This window comes from Centroberyx affinis, unplaced genomic scaffold (genome assembly GCF_046629955.1).
Source record: "Centroberyx affinis isolate AG114_WGS23_722 - 3 ecotype Tasmania unplaced genomic scaffold, CSIRO-AGI_Caff_v1 ptg003375l_1, whole genome shotgun sequence".
NCBI classification, from domain to species: domain Eukaryota; kingdom Metazoa; phylum Chordata; class Actinopteri; order Beryciformes; family Berycidae; genus Centroberyx; species Centroberyx affinis.
The window spans coordinates 153,421-173,863 of NW_027281364.1; the positions used below are offsets into that span (position 1 = coordinate 153,421).

Genomic DNA, 20,443 nt, shown 5'->3' on the forward strand with positions numbered 1-20,443 from the left:
ATCAGGTTACTGATTACAGTTTTAAATGAGTAATTAATAACCTTCAATTAATTATGTTTTGAAAGTACATTTCTAAACCCTGAATACAGAATATATGGATGACAGCCAAAAAGCCTCCCACTGGGATGCAGGAGGAAATTAACTGTCTGATGATACTGATAAGTCACAAGCTTCTCAGGCTTGTCTGTCCCAGTAATGCTCGCTTCTAACAGAGATTATCATGGAAGCAGAAAAATATCCATGATCAAAAGCTGACAGTCTTTACTTTTGCTTCATATTCATACTTTGATCTGAAATACAGATCAGATAAGTCTTCAATCAAAAGGAACAATTTTAGCTGACTGTCTCGATGTGTGTCTGTATTGCCTATCCATTTCCAATGCAACAGCGTCATTTTAATAAATAACCACTAGGCTGCAGCAGAGGACTTCAGAATAAAGATAAGACACACTGAACACAGTCACACTGAACACTTGCTGAGCAGAACTGGGACTCTTTCCCTTACACCTAGAAATGAAATAAAAAAGGGAAATGAATCTAACATTTGGTGATCAGAAAGCAAATTACAAAATAAACTGCAATGTTACTCCCTTCTTCATCGAAAAAACTGAATTAGGTCATTATCTGAACAACCAAAACGTACAAGAATGAACAATCCTTACAAATCTGTGGATTAGTGATCTTAATCTGAATACTGAAAGGGGGAGATATATAAAAGTATGGTGCCCAAAGACTAAAGGCTGTGTCAGCACTGTGAACTAAGAAGTAGAAACAGCATTGCATTTTTCTATTAGAATGTCCAAAATATTAAAGTATACAAAAAATATATAAAGTACAATTTGAAAGTGCCATTGTTAATTTCTATTTCCTCTGAAATTCATTCACACTCCCATACAATTACTGTATTTGCCTATTCTTCATTGCACCATATACATCTGTGTTGTACCTTATTTTATCCTGTACTATTGTAATAATCTTTGGCAACACTACTTGATTCATGCCAATAAAGCTTTCCCTGAATCTGAATCTAAAAGTAGGTACTTTGTAAAAACTTTGCTTCCAATACAATGTTCATGACCACATCAATGTGAATCACAGAATGTCATAGGTATACTATAATGTTTTTTAAAAATATGTTTAATGGGATTTTAATTGTATTTAAGAAAACAGAAAAAACAAACAGCACATCGAGGCACTCTTGACAGAATGGGGAAAAATAAAAAGGAAAAAGAAAGAAAAGGGTAAGAATGAGTGAGTGTATGAATAACTAAATGTTAACAATGAAACTGCCTACTTTGAAAGTTACCTACACTTGTTTCAAAGTACTGTAGACTGTTTCATTGTTAAATTGCCTGTAAATCAGGCAAATCCTACTGTAAAAATACATGCACAAACTAATAAACAAAAAATCAAAAACGTTATTATTTATGACTATATAGTTACATTATCAGAATATGATACAAATTTGATAACTACACTATTGATCTCTGGCTGTGGTCACGTGATGCTACTGGAGCGTTTCAAAATGACAACATGTCAGGTTGCTAACTTAGCTAGTAAGCTAGCTTTGCTTAGCGAGCCAAATGATGTGGCTAGAGGAAACATCTAGCTTGCTACGTGCAAGGGATGAAATGACTATGGCTTCAGGTAGATAAATCGACTATGTCAAAATTCCCACGGAAAGTACCGGACTCAGAGGAGAAAACCACGGTAAGTTAGGCCTATTGTGGCTACCAAGCTAACGTTAGCTAATTAGCTAACGCGTTAGCATGCAGCATCAGCACCAGTCACACTAGTTTGGAGTTACACAACACTCAGCGAGAATCAGCGTTGTGACGCTCGTGCATGTTGGTTATCAACTAACTTAACCTTAGTAAACATTATGAGCTAAGCTAGTTAGCCAATCAGCCAATTTAACCAGAGGGAGTGGACAGTTGTGCAGCAAAATAGCAAAGATAATCTGCTTGCTAGCTAACTAGACTGGCCAAACGTTGACTTGTACCCTATTTTTATTGGGGTTTTTTTTTATTTATTTTTTTACAGCCTATGCTTGTACCAGACTTTGACACGTACAGAACCTCTGAAACCTCTGAAAGCATGGTTATCAACAACTTGTCTCAGCTGGACATATTCTTTGGAGGACAAGGCTACGTCCTTGATATATACATATTTCTATCCTGGCTCATTTAGAGATGACAGGTGGAGTGACTCCTTTACTGTAGCTCAGTGGCTCAGTACTATTGTGCGAACGCTCCATCCATTGAATTTGATGTGATGAATTGAGCTCAGAGTTTTCAAGGACTGTATTCACAGAAAAGGTGCAAGCTTTTCCAACAGAGAGCCTCATCTGCTAACACATCACATTTCACTTGAATGCAATTCATCAACTTAAAATCGGTTATCTGCAAGCAATATTAGACTACACTTTTAATGTAATTCATTTATGGCCAGTTTAGCCCCATAAGATCTAGGCTGATTATAGTGTAATGTTAGTCACAGAGGTACTGTGTCTCACAATGTCTAACATAGCGGTTTTCAGTCTTGGTCCTCAGGACCCAGAACCTTGCTGGTTTTCATTCTAGCCATCGAATCAGGGACGATTAAACACCTGGGATGCAAGGTAAAAGCAATCAAGTGCAATTAACTACGTGGGCAGATAGAAACTCAGCAGTACTCTGGGTCCTGAGGACCAGACTTGCCAAACACTAGTCTCTTTACACTACACATTTTTAGCCCATGGTTATCATTAGTCCTTGGCTAAAGTTGACCCAGGGTTATTTCAGCCCTCTTTCAATCTGCATCCATTTGCCCAGGACCAGGTTCTCATGCCATGCCAAATCAGAGTTAGCCATTCTCTGGGCTAACTGTTCCTGGTCTACAGTCAGGGTTAGTAGCATAGTTAGCACACCATTAAAAAGGTCCTAGAATGCTGTGAGCCCTGTTCTAAGTACTATGTCCAACTGGATTGCAGATAGCAAAGTTGTAGTGTTAAGGCAGTCCACTCTGCTCTTCAGCTTGCTGTCTGATTGGGATCCCTTCAGACACGATATGTATCACATAAAACATGGAGTGACTGTGAAAAGCACCATGTCATGGGGCATATTTCTTTATTAGCAAGCTCAGTGGAAATGGCTCCCACGTCCCTCTCTCATGCTGACTCATTGGCAGCATCTCTACAAGATCACTCTCAACCTTCACGCTGTCTCTCGCTCTCACATCCACCAACAGATTGGCCTCCCAGTGGACACCAGCTTATGGCTCCACCGAGAGTGTGTGAAGCGTGCTTTTGGTTTGGTTGTCTCTGTAAGTGGATGAGCTGAGGGGATTGAGGTGGTGTTATGTGGTAACCATATTAACCCTGTTTCATAATATTTTATTCCTTTGTCAGGGAGAACACTACCTCATTCACCAGCTTGTTACCATCAAGAGCTTTCTATAAACAACGGCAAGTGGTGTTGGGCTCCAGCTGGACAGACTGGTGAATTGATTGTATGGTCTTCCTAGCAGTAATGTCGGAGACACTTCAACCACTGTCATACTGTGTTTTGGTGCCATATCAGTTTGTAAAGTGACGTGTAGATTACAGTATCAAAGATGCCCAAAAACACTGCTGGAAACACACAGACTCTAACTTTACACCATGAATTATACATAGACTAGAGGAGCATTGGGTCTCAACTGGTTTTGCATCCTCACCTAAATTTGACCCTGTCCATTAAGTTGCAACAGTTGCCATTAAATAGGTTATGCTTGGTATTGCTTAATTTTGTTCCAGCTCAAAAAAACGTTCTTCAGTTAAGATAGTGGCACTTGCAGCGCAGTAGGGAACAATGGATCACAATTAGTGAAAGCACAGTATTTTCCCCAGTGGGCACAGAAGGACATGTGAGCACAACATGAGCATCTTGTTGGTTGGTCTATTCTTGGTGGGTAAGCCAAATGAATCTTCCCTACGAATCTAACAAGCTTTTTACCTATTATTTTATTGAGAGGGATTATATTATGCAACTTTGTAAAGCCATGAAAATGGAAGGGAAACTGTGGTTTGTGCTTGGAAATTGCTCTTAATACAACAGTAAAGATAATACTGGAAAGGTGATTTGCAGAAGTTTTAAAAAGGTAAAAGTGCATTCAGCTTGTGGATAAGTTGGCAACAACACTCACATTTTCTATTTGGGTGAAAAATGTAAACAAGTCAAACCGTCCCTCAGGTAAACTCCCGTCTCTTTGATGAACAGCGGGCATAATCCTTGACCTTTGCCCATCAAAAAGTTAACGTGATGTAGAGTGTGCCTACTCAATTGTTAATGGATCACAGTGAAGCTGTAAAAGGTGCCGTGTTTCACTTGTGCAACACTAGTCAGTACAACAGTGGTGGGGCCTATTAGGGCTCTTGGTGTAATGTGAGAAACATTTGGGCCGCAGAGTTAAACTGACACTCTCGGTGCACTGTGTGACACCACTCTGATATTGGGGCTCATAAATCAGATGTGTAAGTCAAGACGTGTTGCTTCAAACCAGCACAATAGCCAGTGGATACTGTGGTCACATCAATAATTGATATATGTGGCATCTTCCTCCTTAAAATGCAGGATTTAATCTCAGACGTGGTTTAAGATAGTCTTGCAATTAGTAGAGTAGAGGCTCAGCTGAGTGTAGATGAGACTGGAAAGGCTGTCTGAATGTAAGCCCATTTGAAAGGCTCTTCATTTTCCTGCGTTGGCGACCTTAAAGTCGTCGCGGTTTGTAACTCGGCACCCCGGCTCTCGGACGCGCTCCCGGCTCCCTCTGTTCTCCCCCAGGCCACACCCACCCGCTCCCAGAGGTGCGGCGGTCAGACTGACACATGAGCTGGTGACATGGTGGCTCAGTTTGCACATTTCCCTCTCTTCTCCCTCGAGTCATCCTGCCAGGCAACGCAGCTCCCGCTCCTCACAGCTCGTCCGTGTGCACCTTGTGATTGTTTGCTTAATCAGCAGTAGCTTAGCTTGTGCCAGCATTTTTTTTTTTTTTATTTTTTTTTTGTTGGTCGTCTGCCTTTGACACAATGTTTGTTCACACCTTTCAGCCCCTGCCATGGCAGCTGGTGTCAGTCTGCTGAGTGACCTGCCTTACTCCATCAGTAGAGCTTGCAGTGGAGAGATCAGCGCAGACATGGAGACAGGTAGGGAGAGCTCTACAACACAACAATGGTGGGAAAAGGAAAGCGGCTTGATTTTTACTTCGCAAAGCCGAGGCACAGGATTGTTAGCTTGCGATGGTCTAATTCAGTTTGGTCATGTAGCCTATTTATAGCTTGCTGAAGTTAAAAGTGAATTACAAATCAGATTTTTTTTATGTGGGCTTATGGGTCACTCAATATCAAGGTCAGCTTCAGCATCAAGAAATGAACTTGCAAATGTCAGATGAAAGAAATTATACATTTATTTCAGTGGTCATTCTCAAAACAGATTTTTTTTTTAACCATTACATTTACCAAAATGTATCTGTTTTTACTATTGGCTGAGGTTTAAGAAAACTATAAATTCACCTGAGTTGACCATCTTAAACTTGGAGCTTAGTGAAGGCTAACAACAAAATGCAATAAATCAGTTGTCTGGTGGTTAATTATGGTTATTATTATATTTGATTTAAATAACCATACACTAAGAAATAGTCAAAGACATCATAGTCTGGACCATAATTGCCTATTAATCAGCACCGAAATCAGTGTAATTTGTTGATATTTCATCAGTAACCACATCCAATAAGCTGTATCAAGATATCAGTAACCATAATAAATAACTTGTATCGAGACGATATATATTAGTCCATTAAATATGTTAAACAAAACTCCCCTCATCAGAAATGACTACAGCATAGGCTGGAAGAGGGAGAAAAAGGGGAGGGGACAATAAACTGCATGAAATCAAGTTCTCTCTTATGCAATATTAAAAAAGAGAAAAGAGAAAGTAAATATTAAAAAAGAAAATATCTAGCCTATTCACAACAGTAACCACAGACTGCATCAAGGCACCAGCAACAACAATAAATAGCCTGCATCAAAACGATGTATCTTAGCCCGTTGAATATCAAAACCAACACTCTCCTAATAAAGAATTACTACAGCAAAAGCTGGAAAAGTGAAGAGGGGTCAGTAGGCTGCATGTAAATAGGGTTGTTGATTAATAAATAATAAAGAACAGGACACAAAAAAGATACATGACCTTACATCCACCCATAAATTGTAACCACGCATCGTATTGTATCAATAATTATCATATATAGCCTGTCTCAAGCAGTATGGCTACATCAACAAGTAGGGCTTGGCTTAGGGCTATAAAAGACAAGTAAACGCCTTCGCAGAAATTGTGAAACAGAGGCAGAATTTGAAATTAAATCTGTAGAAGTGAAAGAACGCTTTCGCAGCAGAGGAACTAAACGCCCTCTGAAACAAAGAATGGCTGAAGACAAGACTGATATCCGCACTAAAAATATGCACTATGCAATCGCACGCCATTCAATTTAATCATGGCTTTCCTGCTTCTCGTAAATTCTGGGGGATCGAAAAAATTACACCATCCCCTAGAGGTGGAGATATTATTAATAGATTGCTGTGCAGAGAAGCTTTCTGGATCACTGAACTTAACACTGTTGAACCATCAGGACTTAACAAGGAGCTAAGCCTTACTTGTCTTTTATAGCCCTAAGCCAAGCCCTACTGGTTGATGTAGCCATACCGCTTGAGACAGGCTATATATGATAATTATTGATACAATACGATGCATGGTTACAATTTATGGGTGGATGTAAGGTCATGTATCTTTTTTATGTGTCCCTTTTTATGTGTCCTTTTTATTTATTAATCAAGAACCCTATTTACATGCAGCCTACTGACCCCTCCTCACTTTTCCAGCTTTTGCTGTAGTAATTCTTTATTAGGAGAGTGTTGGTTCTGATATTCAACGGGCTAAGATACATCGTTTTGATGCAGGCTATTTATTGTTGTTGCTGTTGTCTTGATGCAGTCTGTGGTTACTGTTATGAATAGATATTTTCTTTTTTCAAATTTACTTTCTCTTTTCTCTTTTTTAATATTGCATAAGAGAGACCTTTGTTTTCATGCAGTTTATTGTCCCCTCCCCTTTTTCTCCCTCTTCCAGCCTATGCTGTAGTCATTTCTGATGAGGAGAGTTTTGTTTAAGATATTTAATGGACTAATATATATCGTCTCGAAATAGAAGTCAACTGATCAGTGTGGCCGGTTCTCAGTATATTTAGTGAGCGTACTTAGTTTCTACAACTAGTGACTCTATGCCTTCTGGCCCTGCAGCCTCTCTCATACTGGCTGCTGGATGCTTACAGCCAGCCTGCCTGCTCTTCCCACACAGAGAGGCCTGAGTGAGCCAATAGTATCACTTCACCTTTTGGCTTCAATTTGATGGTGAACTGGGTGCTGAATTGTTGAGTGGACTTTCAAGCCTGCACCATTACATTAATACCACAGTTACAAGTCTTACCATTGTTTGTAGCTGATCTAGTTTTTTTTTTTTATCTTAAAGAAAAGTGTGGAGAAAAAAATATACAATAACAACATAACTATTAAGTTGTTTTAGTAGTAGTAATTAAGTGTAATTATATTTAAAGAATATATATTCTTTTAGATGGAAAGAAAACTAGACTAAACTAGAAAAGAAAAAAATTGAAACTGTGATGTTTTTCAGATAGATACAGTTCAATTAATATTATTTCCTTAATGAATTGGAAGAATAAGTTTGAGTTTAATGAGTTTATATTCTACAGTTTTATAATTGAAAGATTTTGAACCTTTCTGTTAAAGCTACTACTTTAAAGTCACATCCCTGTGCTTTTTGTGTTAATAATGTGAAATAATGCTTAATCAGAAAGACTGTTGTGGAGGCAGTGTGTTGTGTACTTTATGCAACCACATGTATGGCCTTTTAGATAAAGCAAATGCAGCATCATCTTTCAATAACAAGCCCGTTGCCTCAGAGCGCGCACGTGTATCTGTTCACACTACTCGCCCCCATCCAGCTCCTACTGACGACTTTGGAGGTGGTTGTCATGGAGACACTTCAAAAGCTGCTGATGAACTGATAGGTTGTATTGGCCTCCCTTGTGCCAACGGGCGATTGTTCTGCGATGATTCACCGCGGGCACAGAGCCGCCGAGCCCCGGAGCCTCCGTCAGCAGAGAGGCGACACAGCCCCGGACCGTGAGATGCAGCGTGGAGGCCTCCCCCGCTCCCTGGCCGGGGAAACGACAGGCAGCGGGAGGAGGCGGGACCGCAGGCACTCGGCCTCGGACATCCTGCTGAAGGTCCTGCAGCGCAGACGGAGCTCCGCCGTGGAGATCCTGTCCTCCTCCTCCCAGAGGGTCATGGTGGCCGTCAGCGTAAACCAGGATCAGCCTCCCACCGAACGCAAGACCAGGAGATGTAATGACAGCTGAGATAGCGGAGATACCGTCTCACTTCGATTGCTTACCGCTGATAAAAATAACTAGCATTTTGCGTAGGGGGGGGTCTTGACGAAGCCTTGAGTCGCAAGGGAAATGAATCTTAGAAGTTTAGGAAAAGCAGTGATGTGTGGTGTTGTTTTGTTTTGATGTATTTTTTTTCCTGTTCTTCCCAGCCAACGCAAGGGTCCCCACAGCAAAGTACACCAAGATGGGGGAGACGCTGAGGCACGTCATCCCCGGTCACATGCAGTGCTCCATGGCATGCGGAGGGAAAGCCTGTAAATATGAGAACCCCTCTCGCTGGAGTGATGAGGAGCAAGCCATCAAAGGACTCTACTCGTCCTGGTAAGTCGTGCACTCTTAACACAACCCTTTGTACAACTCTCTTTTGTTGCATTATTCGTGTAGGGTATCTTCCCCCTCGGTACTAAGCTCTGTTAGAGTTCACATGGCGTCCACATCAATAACTACACACACGAAATCCACATCAATAACTACAGTACACACATGAAGTCCACATCAATAACTACAGTACACACATGAAGTCCACATCAATAACTGCACAAAAAAGTCAATATGTGCCTGGCTTCTGCTTTGTACTGTAATCCTTTGTCTCATGTTGGAACGGAATAATTGAACAAAGCAGAGCGTTTGTTTCAGTGCATCAATATGTTTTGCAGGGCTGCTTTGATATATCGAGCTCTTGCAAGTGTGTGTTTGCTTTGTATTAAAGTGAAAGCATGAGAAATTGCCTTTGCTCCTAATCAAGCCTAATGAAACATTTCTTTCTGTTTATGATTATGCTGTTTATACCACAGACCCCACACACACACACCCCAACTTTTTTGTACTTTCAGCATCTAAAATGACCCAATGCCCTCTCCTTCATCTAACCTGTAATATCCTCCACTTACAGGATTACAGACAACTTGCTAGCTATGGCAAGGCCTTCCACTGAAATTATAGAGAAATATAATATAATTGAACAATTTCAAAGGTACAGTATAGTTTCATGTTCTTTTGCAAACCTTATTTGAATTTGAAATTTGAGTTTGATTTACTTTTTATGTGACGTTTTATTAACCAATCGAAAAAACGATTAGATTGATTATCGAATGATTTGTTTTAGCCGTATAATATGCTGCAGTGGTCTCAGATGTCGGTGTCAAAAGAGTACTGCGACTGGATGCGGTCTGTTGTCTTGTGGTCTGTCGTGCGGAGTCTCCTTGCATGCTGACACGGGCATGTCGCTGTGCTCAGGTGCGGTTTGAGGACGGTCATTAACCTGCAGCGGCCCGGAGAGCACGCCAGCTGCGGCAACTCACTGGAGCAGGAGAGCGGTTTCACTTACCGACCCGAAACCTTCATGGAGGCAGGCAGTGAGTTTCTCTCCATCCGCCGTCACCAGCACATGGTCAGACCCGCCTGGAAGGGTGAAACATACCAACATGTATATACTGTATGTATTGGTAGTGTGATTCACAGACTAGATAGGTGATTGGAGAGCTTTGGGGAAAAAAAATCACTGAAATGTTGGTGGTGGACTGCACATGAACTGATGGTGATATGCATGCTGAAAATGTATTTTAATGTCACTCTAGAGTTTTGTTCACTATTTGCATTTTTCAAAATGCCAGTGCTTTTTTTACTTCACAGGAAAGAGGGAGCGGCTGCTTTTGCTGATGTTGTGTTTTTAGACAGAGTGGAGCGCTTTCTAAAATTGAGAAAAGTAATGAAAAGGCTTTTCCTCCATTTGCAACTTTTGAGAGATTTAGGACTCTAATCTGTAATGTGTCCCCTGGTGAAAGAAGTCTATCTGGGGCAAAGTCATGTCATGTCTAATAGTATTGACTTAACATTCTGGTATTTCCACTTTGTTTTGTTTGTTTTCCTGTTACATACCAAGGGATTACACACGTGTTATGTCTTCTGAGGTTGGCAATGTTGATTCCTCTTCCTAATAAGCTCTCCTGAGATCCCAAGCCACACACTCAAAGCATGAGCTGCACTTTGAATAGTCTCGTCCTTCGTTTGACACTCAACAATAAGCCTCCAGTGTAAACACTGGCTCCTTATGCAGCCCTGGGTATTCAGTGGACTGCATGCACAGTTCTTCAAGGTTAAATCGAGACACTTCTTTTTTTCTAAGCAAAACTCTGTAGCTAGATATTGATCTATGAATCCTATTTTCTGACTTTTTGTATTTCAGTCTACTTCTACAACTTTGGGTGGAAGGACTATGGTGTGGCATCTCTAACTACAATCCTTGACATGGTGAAAGTCATGTCATTTGCCATCCAAGAGGGCAAAATGGCTGTCCACTGCCATGCTGGTCTTGGGAGAACAGGTTTGTAACACAAGCAATCATAATGGTTTTGAAAATGCTCAATTTGGAAAAGTATCAATTGTATTTTTTCCATATAGGTGTGTTGTTGGCTTGCTACTTGGTGTTCACATCCCGGATGAGCGCTGACCAGGCCATTCTGTTTGTGCGAGCCAAGAGACCCAACTCCATCCAGACTAGAGGCCAGCTGCTGTGCGTCAGGGAGTTTGCCCAGTTCCTGGTTCCGCTCAGGAGCGTCTTCTCCTGCGCCGAGCCCAAAGCGAACGCCGTCACCTTGTCCCAGTACCTCACCCGGCAGCGCCACCTGCTGCACGGCTACGAGGCGCGGCAGATGAAGAACGTGCCAAAGATCGTTCAGCTGGTGTGCGGGCTCCTCCTGGACATCGCGGCGAACCGGCAGGTGCTGGTCGAGGAGGAGCTGCTGGAGATCCCCGACCTCACGGCCGAGGTGGAGAAGACCGTGTCCCAGCAGGCCCTCCAGCAGCTGGGGAAGGAGATGAGAGGGAAGGGGATCCCCGTGCCTTCACCGTGCTCGTCTCATGCTCCCAACCCGCCCGCTCCGCGATCTAGACCCCTTCACGATCAGCCTCTCGCCAGCGATAACGAGCTGGACCCGCTCTGGAGGCAGCAGAATGTAGAAAGCCCCCTGAGATCTCTTCTCTCTGGCATCAGGAGGCTCAGTTACAGTGATTCTGCCCTAAACAAACTGGGACCATGGCGGAACCATTTAGGGAGTAAGAAACTACAAATCAACCACCTGATCAAACGCTCCCTATCTCACAACAGCCTTACAGCCTGTAACCAACCCAGATTTCATGACCTCCCTCCTCAGGACGTTAACAACAGCATTCAGGACCCTGTCTTTGCGGCTCCTGGCTCCGATGGCGTGCCGAAAACGGAACCGAGCCAAGACACTGGATCCCCCTTTTTACAAAAGCAGCTACACAAGGGGCACCATAGTTTGTCCCTGGATCTCTCAGAGGGAAGAAAAGCACACTGTAATGCCACACTGCCAGCCTTATCAACAAAGAGTAGCTTAGTAACCAGTGAGGAGCACTCAGAAATGGATATGTCAGTGGTGGGAGGCGCAAACAAAGGGAATAACACAGAGGGGCTGAGAGATGTTCCCTTCATCACCCTCCAATCAGAGCTCTCCCTGGAGGCCAGGCGCCTACTGGTGGCCAAAGCACTGGCCATGGACCTGATTGACAAGGATCTCAGTTCCAAGGTCGCAATGTGGCAGGTAGGGCACATTCAAGACCGGCATGTAACAACATTTTGCAATACCAAAATGTCCAAACAGTAGGGCTGGGCGATATGGTTGAAATCAATATCATGATAATCATAAGGATTTTTCTCGATATCATGATATGGTTCATGTATGCAAAATAACGTTAAATAATCAAATTAATGTTCATCTCATTGAACCGAATGGTGATGTTAGGTGTGATGTCAAACAAAACTGAAATTTTCAAATAATATTCCTACCATACCTCATTTTATCAGAGTTTCTAAGTAAAATTTGCTTGTCATCATCAATTTAGACAGCAGAAATGTGTGTCACAATATTAAAATATCTTCATATCATCACAATATGATTCCACTGAAAGACGATAAACGATAATATTGAATCGCCCAGCCCTACCAAACAGTATACATTATGGACTAGGATCCAGTCTGTCTGCATTCTTACTCAAACATGGTCAACTTAAAGGTGGCACGTGTAGCATTTTAACACAAATAACACCATCATTACTACATTCATTTTGAGATATTATAATTACCATAAACTAACGAGACCATCACCAAGAAGACAGGCAGCCTCTACTGGCTTCTACCCTGTATTTTACATCGTGAGCCACCAGGCTGGATTTCACGCGGAATCTGCTAGATCACTTTACGGTGCGATTCTTCCAGCACAAATAAAGCTTTCAGAGTTTCTCACTATGGCAGATGGTGGAAGGAGTGACAGGCTGATGGAAAAACTGTCTTTGTGACAGGAAGCGACAGGGTTTAGGGTTAGGTTCAGGAAATGTCTTCTTAATTTTGAGAAACACTAGCACTAGAATACCACTGGTGTGAGATAGAGGCTACCAATCACCTCGACGATGGTCTCATTTGTTTACAGTAATATAAGGTATAACATTTAATTTTGACAATGATTTATTGATGTTTAAAAATGCTACACACAATGCAACACATGCTACTTTTGAAAAAACAAAACAAAAAAAAAACACTGATTCTTACAATTTGAAATTAAATGCATTGGCTTGAAATTGATTGTGATTTATTATTGAATTTAACAATTCAATGTGAGCATGACATATTCAAGAACCAGAATATTCTTTGCTTATTGACTCGTGTTCATTGTCAGAGAGTGTCACACTTGGTGTCGTGCTGTTTGTGCTCCGCAGACCGAGCTAAACTCCAGGGAGGGGGCATGGGAGAGGATGTGCATGGAGAGAGACCCTCTGGTCCTGGCCAGCCTGATGTGGTCGTGGCTTGAGCAGCTCAAGGACCCCGTCATCAGCAGTGAGGACGTCAAGGCCCTCAGCGAGAAGAACTACAACCCGCAGCGTGCCCTCGATTCACTGGAAAAGGTAGCTGCTTTAAACCATCTGTTTGGAACATCTTCAAATTAATCTGTACTTGTTTGTTACCATCTGTTTTAACACCAAAGTATGTCCAGATGACAAAGGATGGTCCACTGATAGGAACTCAAACAACATTTTCACATTCAGACTCAGGAGGATTTTTCCTCTAACACTGGGCCGATCTATTCTTTTCCACTTTGCTCATTGCTGCATTTTTTTCTAAAGATGCTCTATGTAAGGTTTCTCTGCCTGCTTCTCCATCCTTACTTTTGATTCACACGGTGCACATGGAGCATTCAAAGGTTGTGATTGGTCACACACAATGGAAGCGCTTGATATACCACACCAGGACTGTCAGGGGAACTGAAAATGTAACAAACACTTCAATATTTCCCAAATTACACAATTATTAATCGTTAGCGCCCCAACGTGAAGAATAGAAATGTAAAGCAGTTTGAAGTAAATGCCACCATTTGGGTAGCAAATGCACTGTCATGGTATTCAAGTAGTGTGTGTACTATTTGATACTGTTATTAATCACAACATTAAAATGTGTTCCTGTAAACTCTGATAATATTGTGTATAATGTCTACAGCACTGTCCTCTCCTTGCTCCCGCTCACAGGGCCACAGGCTGACTTTGCTGTGTGTTCTGGACTGTGCAGCTCATCTTCTGGCAATACCTGAAGAAGTGGAGACCACTTTTCTTAACCAAACAATAAAAATGTTTACCAAGGTGAGGTACCTCAATATACAACATAAGGTCAGGAACTAGCACTATTCTGTAGGTGTTAGTCATACAACTGTGTGGGTTTTTTATTTAATTTTTTTGCGTCTAATATTTCCTTTTCTCTCCAGATTCACGCTGCCTCAGAGAACAACCAGGCTTTATACAAGACTTTGAAAGCAATCCTGACACCAGTTCTGCATGAGATGCGAGGGAAAGCTATGGAGGAGAACGAGAACTCCTGATCCGGCCCTTCAAGTTCAAGTTCAGCTTTATCGTCGTCTGCGTCATAAACTTCATTTAAAAGATATTTAATTAGGAAACGCAACAAAAATGCTTGTGCTCTGGCACTCTCAGCTCTTGGACAAAAGGAACAAGACACAAACACACAAATACACCAGACTCCAGACAGTACAATCAACCAATAAGACGAGACAGGTGTATGCACCGTATTAGTATGCAGTGCCTGTGTGTGTATGCAAGTTTGTGCGCGTGCGGGTACTGTCTCTGAAACGAGTCCCGAACAAGGTTCCACTCTGACTTCTGGGCATTATCCCTCGCATCAGATACTGCTGAGTTCTGCCGAGCTTTAGTCCGACAAAATATTTTTTTTTACACTTAATATTTGAGGGTCATGCATGTCATCTTTCTTCGAAGCTCTTTATAGACTCTTTGTTTTACTAAGCACTGCCATTCTCTCTGTTCATGTGCCACAACGCTCGGTTTGAAAGCATTCCTCTGTCATTAAGTGTCCTGTTCTACTGTAATACTTGGATTCTATATTGCTTTTATTATGTAACTGTTAGTCGGTCACAAACGACTGAGAAGAGAATTCTCATGAAGTGAATGTAATGTTGTTCAGCTTATTTAAATGTTTTGCACAGCTGTTAAGGCTGTTAAAAAAAAATAGTAATTTAAACCAAAAGATGTTTTTACACTGTGCAGATGCTACAAGGTGTCTTATTTATTTGAATCTTCTCATTTGAAATGGAGCAATTTGTATGATAACTATAGCCTAGATGACAAAATGCAAGGTAGCTTTGTTTTAGATAGAAAGTAAGGAGTTCCTACTAGAATGAAATGCAAACTGATGCTACTGTTACGGTAATGCAAAATAGCAGGCCACAGTGCATTTGCTTTTCCAAGCAATTTTATGTCCTTAACACTATGTGCACCAAAAAAGACACAACTTCTGACTGTACTGTTGTACATGAATTTGTAAAACATCGACCTGCCTCCACTCTGCCTCAACTTAAATGGCCTATATCTGAACTTACTGTAATACGCTGCTGTGTGTAAAGTAGGCCTGCCTGTGTTATTTGTGTAGCTGTCGAGACGACTCGGTGACTCTGACCTCATATGTGGCATGTGTGGACACAATGTAATGTAGATCTGCTGACACGTCGTGAATGTGGAACACTTACAAAGGTAATCTGCTCAAGCCTCTGAAAGGAAATGAGACATTGTACTGTGGGGAATTTTCAACAAGCACTATTTTTTCATTGTTACATTGGGCTACTTCTCGAAGAATTAAACAAACTTAACGCAAGCCGTGTGGATCGAGTCTTTTCCTTGATAGAAATGAAAGGCCAAGAAGCCTTCCTTTTTTGCCATCTTTGTTTTTCATGAATTTCTATCAACTGATCAGTGAATGAGTTTCCATTTCAAAACTCAGAAAGGAGGCATACAGCGCCTCCTGGTGATGCTACAGCAGTTCAACATCCAACCTGAGATATTCACCATTCAATTTGAAAACAAATTTACACGTACTCTTACAAATTGTTGGCATGCAAGTAAAGCACAAAGGATAAATATGACTCCTAACAAATACTAACTTGTTAGGAGTCATCTTTAAACCTTTATACACAAAATAGTTTTTAAGCATAGAATAATCTGAGGTGTTTTTTTCTTTTATTCATGACTGATGAATGTCAGGGAACATTTTTTTCCTAAAAATTGATATATAGTGTTTTGGAATACAACAATTCAATTGTATGAATGATGCTTAGAGGGGTTTATTTTTCAGAAATGTGTCAGTTGTGTGATCCATTACATCCATCCATAACAGACTGGACTCCCTTGATGACAATTGTTTATGAGGGACCTGTAGTGTCATTTAAGAGATGTAAGAAATTTAAATCATTCCAGTGTGAATGTGTTGATCTCATCCTAACAGCAGTCAGGACAGACCTCTTGAATCAAAGTGGTCTACCTTACTAGATTAAATTACATGAAGGCAAACTTCCATTTGGCCTATAAGGCTGCTCTTGCCTACTGCTGACCTCTCAGGCTGTTTCCTCTGATGGATTTAAAGTCAAGGTGATTTATAAAAATATATATATATATATATATAAAACGTAACCGCAATGGGCCACCCACAGACAGAAATATAAGTGCATTAATAATATTAGCCATAAAAATAATAGCATGAAGAACTAAAGAATATTCTACAAAATACTTCCCTAAGCATTACTTTAGACCATGCAATGCATTTTGCTTGTTCTTTTATATAAATGTATTATATATTTATTATTACAGAAAATTCCCGTTTTCCCAGTCGTATCACTTTGTTTTGGTCGTTCGTTTGCGCCCACCTCTGACAGCGTTTGAAGACAGCATACCCTCCGATCACTAGGCGGCGGTAAAGGGCCTAATCAGTTTGTCAACTAACATTAAAACAAGACGACGAAGAAGAGCAGTCAGCTCAGATATGTGGTTTCTTCTTTGTCTTTGAATACTTTACAAACTTGGCCGAGGAAACAATGACCATGTAATTGCAAGAATTTTTAATAATATTTTTCTACATATGCCGGCCTGTATAACAGAGTCTAAGCAAGTCTGATGAAGCTGGGGTTTGTGTCGTCCTGTGGAGGGCAGTAGTAAGCCTAGTTGCATGTAAACTGCCGCAATTTTCAGAAGAACAAGAAGAGCAGCCAGAGGGTGGAGGAGCGTTTCGACATGGCAGACAGGTGGGTTGATAGTATTAGCCAACCAAATTTTAACTATATATCTTAATGCTTGGGTATGTATATATTAAAAAACTTCGTAAAAATACATGGTATTATTCTGTACCATCAAAACCAGCTACCGGACTTTTATCCGACGTTAGCTTACCAGGAGAACCACGCCGGAACGTGTTGCTAGCTAGTTGTTAGCTAAATGTATCTAGCTCGTTAACGTTAGCTAGCCAACGTAAGTTGTAAGGAGTAGTTAACAAACGTAGTTAGTAGAGTGAGATGCATTCTTCGAGCATTCTGTGCCTTTCTTTGCTGCATCAAAACGATATTTTATAGCGATACACTCATACAGCTAACATACCGTAACAATTAATGCTCAGTCACGTTGGCTGGTTTAAAACGAATATTATAACTAGCTAGCTTCCTCTGATGAACCAGCGTCACTGTGGTCCTGTCCTCAGATTGAGGCAAAATAGCTTACTTTCCAACGTTAGGGCTAACACAGATACATATATAGCTAGATACAAGTAGCCTAAACTCCGTTATTTTACCATGGATTTTTGTACGTTAAATGTATGTCAAATGACCAAAAAAAGCAAGTTGGTAATATCTTACTGGGACACACCTGAAGAGACATTATTGTTACTCTGTTTCATTTGAAGGGTAGCTTCCTTTACCTGGATACCTAACTAACCTTGAACAGTAAGAGTAAGGTGCCTCTGCCTGGAAGTCAAAAGAGAATTGGCTTTAGACAGGACTGACTGCAGTCCCACTGAGCTGGAGACTTGCAGCCACCAAGAGAAAATACAGGGTTTACATGGAGATGGGAATGGACGGGCTGCTTTCTCCCTGTTACTTGGCCACAGTGTGTGCCACAAATTGAAAATGTATAATGTAGATAGTCAGTTCAGGCAGCTGTAAATTCCCATACCAGTCTGGCTTGGTCAAGATAGTAATGCAAGAACAGTCAATGTTCTTCTCTTTATTGGCTGTTTGTTGTTTTGTAAGTGTAATATTTCAAGATATAATTACGAAAGTGATCAGAAGTGAAAGTGATCCCTCAGTGGCCTTGGTCCAAGATGGCGATGCTGCACCAGCAAAATAACCACTGATATGGTCTACCACAGGGTTGGGCAACCATGTGCCATGAAGTGCCAAGAGTCTGCAGGTTATTTGACTGATTAGTTCCTCCTCTTTGGTGGAAGTTTGGTTGGAATGAAAACCTATATACACATGGCTTAATGGCACATGGTTGAGAACCACTGATTTAAATCATTTAAACCATAACAGATGTTGTTTCGATTAGGCAAAGTGTAGTGGAACTAAAGTAATGCCATTCATCAATACAGGTTAAACACAAGGAAATCTGTAGTCATTGGCAGGGTGGGAAATTAACACCCCCCACCCGTCAAATGTGAGCGATTTTGCGTAGTGCCTGGTAAATGTTTTGGAGCCACTACTTGTTGTGGTGGGTGAACGAAGTCTGCCCATGGGACAAAATCACTAGGTATCGCACCCGTTACAAAGCGCCCACAGTGGCGCTGATACGCTTTTTTTTTCTCCACATGACCGCTCCGAGGCACCATATTTGGCACCGTAGTTTAAAAATAAATTGTTTTGATATGAAATGTAGTTACCAAGGAAAACATTAAATAGTGCAGCCTCACCGCCCACTAGGTTTGTTATCCTGAGGCTGATAAGATCGTCAAACCGGGAGTAGAATGTGGCAACATATTGTTTTGGAGTTAAGATGTCAGCAGATGCAGAGAAAAAGAGAAGTGGTACGTGCTGCAGTGATTGAAGAAGATATCAGGGCTGAAGAAAAAGGCGATATTTCAATGAGAAGTGGTGACATAAGGAGCAAGGCAAGATGCACGACTGGCTGCTTTTCAAACTTTCCAGCCAAACCATGAATCATATTTGGGCATTTTTGCCTTTACTAGATAGTACAAAGTAGAGAGAGACAGGTACACCAATTACTGGTAGTAATCAGTTTAAGGCAATAATTTGATTAAAACATTTACATAGTTTGAAGAGGTTTCTCTAATAACCCAGTTTACATAGATTAATTGAATAGCCTAATTGTTTTACCACTTGTGACGGCACTATGGAAGCCGAGAGCAGCCATGGTGGCTTATAAATTTGTTTATCCCATTATATCGACATCACAACTTAATCAAACTTTGTTTTCTCATCATCACAATTTATTATCTCATTATCATAACAAAAACATCTCAAGATCTCGACTTAAGTAGGTAACTGATTATTGTTGCAGTTTCTGCTTGTGGGGTACCTTGATTAAATAAATGCATTGATAATTCATGATCGCTTTCTCTGACATTGTCGGTTCTACTTCAGACTTTCTGCACATTGGCAACACTGTCAGGCTCATCTGTTATGTCCAGATAACAAGAGAATTCATTTACAATCCCGAGATAATGGAATAAAAAAATGAGCAAACATGGCTGCTGCTTCCGTATTGCACAAATTGACGAAGGCCAAGCCGGTTCACTATTTACTTTCTAAAGGAGGAAGTTCATCACCTACTCGCATCAACCAAGTTCACCTAGTTGACGATCAAGATGCAATCCAAAAATTAATCTATAGGCATTCAGGCAGCAGTAATAACCTAGCTGCTTTTTTCAAAATGGATTAAAAGACCTCCTAGAGTACGTCTTGGCTATTAAAAACCACTCATGCTGTTTTTTTAGAGCACCATCAATTTATTTGGAGCAATTTAATTACCTAGATTATGTAAATTACAAGAACATTGGCTAGCTAACTACTTTTTTCAGTCGACATTAGAACAGACCAATCGGATAAAAGTAAGCGATGGCCTTCTAGAGACGGTTGACTATACTAAAATGAACAAAATGATTCCATGTTGATTATTTCCAGGATTTAAAAAAGTGTTAGCTGTACCTAATTTTTCCATTTCATTGTGGGGCTAAAAACAATGCCAAATGCCCATCACAAGTTACCAGAGCCCAAAGTGATGTCTTAAAATTGCTGACTCACTGACCAGCAGCCAAAAAAATAACCCAAAGTATTCATTGATATGAAATGGAGAATGGCAAGCAAATCTTAGCAGTTGTGAAGCTGTAACCAGCAAATATTTGTTGTTACTTGATATATGACTAAAACGATTAATGGATTATCAAAATTATAATTGATTAATTTTCTGTCCATCGACTAAGTTTCAGCACTATTTCAGACCCAAATAACACTGCACTACAAATCAAAAATGTTGGAGTTCTTAAGAAATTTGACCTAGATGTGTGATGATCCAGTGTGTGAAGGCTCATACTATCTACTACTTAGTTGTCAGTTTGAGTATAGTTGCTCAACACATTAAAGTGAAA

The 20,443-nt window shown here is 40.8% G+C and overlaps 1 protein-coding gene across 1 annotated transcript; it reads left to right on the top strand.

Moving 5' to 3' along the window:
* Positions 1 to 1,581: 1,581 nt before the first annotated feature.
* On the top strand, positions 1,582 to 15,659 carry ptpdc1a (protein tyrosine phosphatase domain containing 1a). Its single transcript, XM_071538941.1, has 10 exons — positions 1,582 to 1,710; positions 5,069 to 5,164; positions 8,634 to 8,805; positions 9,377 to 9,457; positions 9,721 to 9,839; positions 10,670 to 10,807; positions 10,885 to 12,047; positions 13,219 to 13,404; positions 14,023 to 14,133; positions 14,256 to 15,659. The coding sequence occupies exons 2-10, from the start codon at positions 5,077 to 5,079 to the stop codon at positions 14,367 to 14,369; spliced, it is 2,172 nt and encodes a 723-aa protein (XP_071395042.1). The 5' UTR covers positions 1,582 to 1,710; positions 5,069 to 5,076; the 3' UTR covers positions 14,370 to 15,659.
* The last annotated feature ends 4,784 nt before the right edge of the window (positions 15,660 to 20,443 follow it).

Coding starts and splice junctions, on each gene's coding strand:
- ptpdc1a (XM_071538941.1), top strand. CDS start 5,077: ATGGCAGCTGGTGTCAGTCTGCTGAGTGACCTGCCTTACTCCATCAGT. Junction 5,165..8,633: donor CAGCGCAGACATGGAGACAG/GTAGGGAGAGCT, acceptor TGTTCTTCCCAG/CCAACGCAAGGGTCCCCACA. Junction 13,405..14,022: donor CCCTCGATTCACTGGAAAAG/GTAGCTGCTTTA, acceptor TCCCGCTCACAG/GGCCACAGGCTGACTTTGCT.